Consider the following 3,712-nt stretch of genomic DNA (forward strand, 5'->3'; position numbering starts at 1 on the left):
ACGAGCGCATCATTATTCATCCCGAGTCTTTTAAATCCCTCTCAAGACTAGTGTGTAACATGTACATTAATGGAATCAAATTTGAAAAATCCAGATTGATGGATTGGTAAAATCAACATGGCGCGAACGAGACGAGAACCGGCCGTTGCCGTTGAAACAACAACAAATTTGGGTTTCCCCTTTTTCGGTTGTGGAAGTGCATTTTCTCCGCTTTTCATCCTAAAAACAACTCGGCTACTGGAACGAAACGGAGCGTACGACATGGGGTAATGAGCCGAGTGTGACGGGGCCGTCTCTTTTCACACCTCTCGGAAAAAGATCCGGCGTATTTACGTAATGGCTGGGCTCCCTTTTTTCGTCTCATTTCCACATAGCGAAAATTACAGAGTTCCAGGAAGAAGCTGACCCAAACTCGGTAGAAGAAGATTTTCTTACAAAGGAAAATGATGACCATTCATTAAAAGAAAAAAAGGGGGGGAGGGGAACACGTTGTAGTCAGTTCATCACCAAATTGTTTTCCGCCCGTCATTTAGCCTAATGGTTCCTAGAAGTCGAAATCTCCTGATCGTCTTTGTCTGTCTTCTTCTTTCTTATGAATTCCATCGCGCTGGATTCAAATAGTTACTTTGGAACTGTACTGCGCGTTTGCGTACTGGGTGCCAAAACTCTATGAATGGAAGATGGGGGGTGCTGGCTGCTGCCTATGGGAGCCGGGCGTCACGTTACATTTCTACGTCACTGTTCATTCCTCTTCTTCCCTCCCACATGGCCAGCCTACCTTATCCCGCCTCCTTCGCTACCGCTCGTTTATTTCGTCAAAACCATCCATCATCGTCAGACTAATTCATCTATTGTAAAAGAAATGCTCCAGCAAACCGTCCGAACCACGGCGGCTGGAAAAAAACAAAACAAAAATCTTTCCGGCTGAACTGCAAGAGACAAAATAGAACAACAACAACAACACGGGTGTGTGGGACCTTACCTTTGGATTCCTTGGAGTGGTGGAAAGTTGGCGATGAATAAGCTCCCGATGGTGAAGATCCCGGGAAACGGGATGATGATGTCGATGAAGAAGATGCGACCAAAGAGGACGAGGTTGTTGTTGATGTTGTAGCCGAGGTGGAGTTCCGGCTGCTATTGCCACCACCACCCGACGGACGGCTACTATTGCTGGCACTAGACACATTGGGTTGCATGTGATTCAGCACGTCGACGACACAATCGTCGGGATCGCAATCCCGAAATCCTTTGGCGAACGGGTTGCTGGCAATCTTCAATTGAGTAATCTGCAAAATTCGTTATAATTTCAATTCTTTCGGTCTATTTTGATTGCGGGAGACTCTGCGGACTAACCCGGTGATTCTGATAGGCCGTGACGGCCGTGAACTTGGTCTCTGGGAAGATGAACGTGCGAAAGTTCTCGGTCTGCGATGCGTCTTCGGTCCTCTGGTTGATGTAGACAACGTGGAAACGGGGCTGGTAGCGGTGCATGGAATTCAATATGATCTGCATACATACACACACGTATAGGAAAAACAAAAAGATGGTTTTTGGAAAATGTAAGGAAAACAAATAACAAGAGAGCAGCAGCAGCTCACAGAGAGCCCTCGTCGTCGTGTATGTGATGCACCAGCATCTTAGCGTGTTGCACGCCATTTGGAACAAGAGCCACTAGAGAGTTGATGGCCATCTAATGACTTTGGCAGCTGTACGTAGTTAGGCCTGCACTGCACTGCACAGTGCACACTGTGACAGTATATTGTAAGAAAGAAGGCCCCCGAGCTTTTTCTAGATCTTTATTTTTCTCTGCTACTGTTGCTTGTGTACACTGTTGACCTTTTGCTATGACCCTCTCTCTCTCATCATCGACTAGAGACAGACTGCAGCCATCAGTAGCCAAAACAAGGCAACATCTCATCTTCCACTTGATGATGATGATGATGATGAAGAAGAAGAAGAAGGAGGAATTCCAACTTACGTGTCCGTTGTCATCCAGCTGGTTGTTGGTTAGCTTCAACTTGTCGAACGAGACGACTTGTTTCGTCCATTGCGAACCTTTGGCCGGCGAGTCCGGATGAACGTGAATCCTAGGCGGAGAGTTGGGATCCGATTTCCCCGCCACTACCCAACTTGAACTGTCGTCAATTAACGTCAATAAAATTAAGTTAATCCCATTGGATAAAATTCCTCCCAAAATCGCCAATCGTACCTGTGAAAGGCGTAACGATATCGCTTGTCATCCACTGGCACAAAGTCCATCATGAGCATGTAATCCGAATTGGCGTCGAGTCCGAATAGGCGCACCTGAAGCGTCGGGAACATCCGCCTGGAGAGGAACCACCCAAATTGTTTTATTTCGTTTCGATACATTTTTCTTTGATTTTAATTGGTTTGATTTGTTTTGAGCAAAAGAGACTGACCTTCCCGCTTTGGTGACAATCATTTCGGTACCCAATTCGTTGAATTCATCCCACAGAGCTTTCATCTCGAGACTAGCGTTGACTCCAGTTAATTTAGCGTGAAGCGGTTTCTTTATTTCTTGTTCTAGGTCTAAAGAAGAAAGAAGAACGACAATTTGGATTCGATTTTCTCCTTTTTTTTTGGATATTATTCCCGTCGTTTAGGGAGAAAGAAATGCCGACTTACTTGGACTAGGACTAGATTGACCCCTTTGCCGGCTCGTTCGTTCTTCCTTGGTCACGCTGGACTGATCGCCGCTGTGATTCCCGCCGCCCAAAGGCGACATTCCAGACGAAAGGCTGTTGTTGTTGTTGTTGTGTGAGGCTGTCGTCGTAGGTGTAGGTGAGACGGAAGATTTGTCACACGTCTCCTGTTGCATCATGACCGGCGGGCCGGCTCCCTGTTGATGCGGTTCCGATCGGTAAAATTGATGCTGTTCTTGTCCGCCGGCCGTGAGTAGGCAAGCTGAACGAAGAAAAGGTGTTATACAATGTGGGTCCCATAAAAATATTTGTTTTTTACGACGGCACAGGTTGCCTGCTTTACCTTCCATGGCTCGCATGGGCGTGTTGAAACTAGCGCTGTGATGATGGATCAATGTCGGACTGTTCCAGTCATTCCAGCAATCGGCTGGTTGCTGGACTTGCTCGTGGGTGCGTGAACTCGTCGTCGAAGTCATGGCGTGCGTACAACACTTTGTGAATTTCGAAAAAAATTTGCGCACCTCACGTCACGGGCGACACGGGCCGCACGGCGAACAAATGGTTGACTATATTGCGGGATGGCCGTAAATGATCCCCCCGTCAGCTGATATTCAATGGCACAGCGCGTATAAATGTCCCTTTTGTGTAAACTGTCACGAAATGTGGCGATAGACGTGGTCAAGGATCGAACGAGAGATGGGTGTCTGGCCGCTCACTGAGCTAAACTGTAATATCGTCGACGATGAAGAAGAAGAAGTGAGAGAGAGCTCATCAGTGTGTTGTCTACTGAACTGAAAAGTGGATATCCCCCCCCCATCTCTCCTTTGGTGGAAGAAAGTCAAAGAAGGAGGAGCAGAAGAAGATTTCTCTTGGGGTTGTTCTTGTCTGCTGGGCAGCCGACCGCTTCATCACCGCCCACGCATCGCAGCTGGGCTCATCCCTTGAGCCATCACATGCAAACACATCGCCCCGCCTACTCGACTGGCTCCCTCCTCCTCTTCTTCATTGACTCATTGCCTTAGCTAGCTCTGATTGCTTCATCCAATTGA

At 47.5% G+C, this 3,712-nt stretch overlaps 1 protein-coding gene across 1 annotated transcript; it reads right to left on the reverse strand.

Moving 5' to 3' along the window:
• Positions 1–41: 41 nt before the first annotated feature.
• LOC124327807 (T-box transcription factor TBX1-like) lies at positions 42–3,471 on the reverse strand. Its single transcript, XM_046786814.1, has 7 exons — positions 3,007–3,471; positions 2,647–2,925; positions 2,421–2,550; positions 2,210–2,326; positions 1,979–2,135; positions 1,354–1,506; positions 42–1,286 (listed from the first exon to the last, which is right to left on the reverse strand). The coding sequence occupies exons 1-7, from the start codon at positions 3,137–3,139 to the stop codon at positions 849–851; spliced, it is 1,407 nt and encodes a 468-aa protein (XP_046642770.1). The 5' UTR covers positions 3,140–3,471; the 3' UTR covers positions 42–848.
• Positions 3,472–3,712: the final 241 nt, after the last annotated feature.

This window comes from Daphnia pulicaria, chromosome 2, assembly GCF_021234035.1.
Source record: "Daphnia pulicaria isolate SC F1-1A chromosome 2, SC_F0-13Bv2, whole genome shotgun sequence".
Taxonomy (NCBI): Eukaryota; Metazoa; Arthropoda; class Branchiopoda; order Diplostraca; family Daphniidae; genus Daphnia; species Daphnia pulicaria.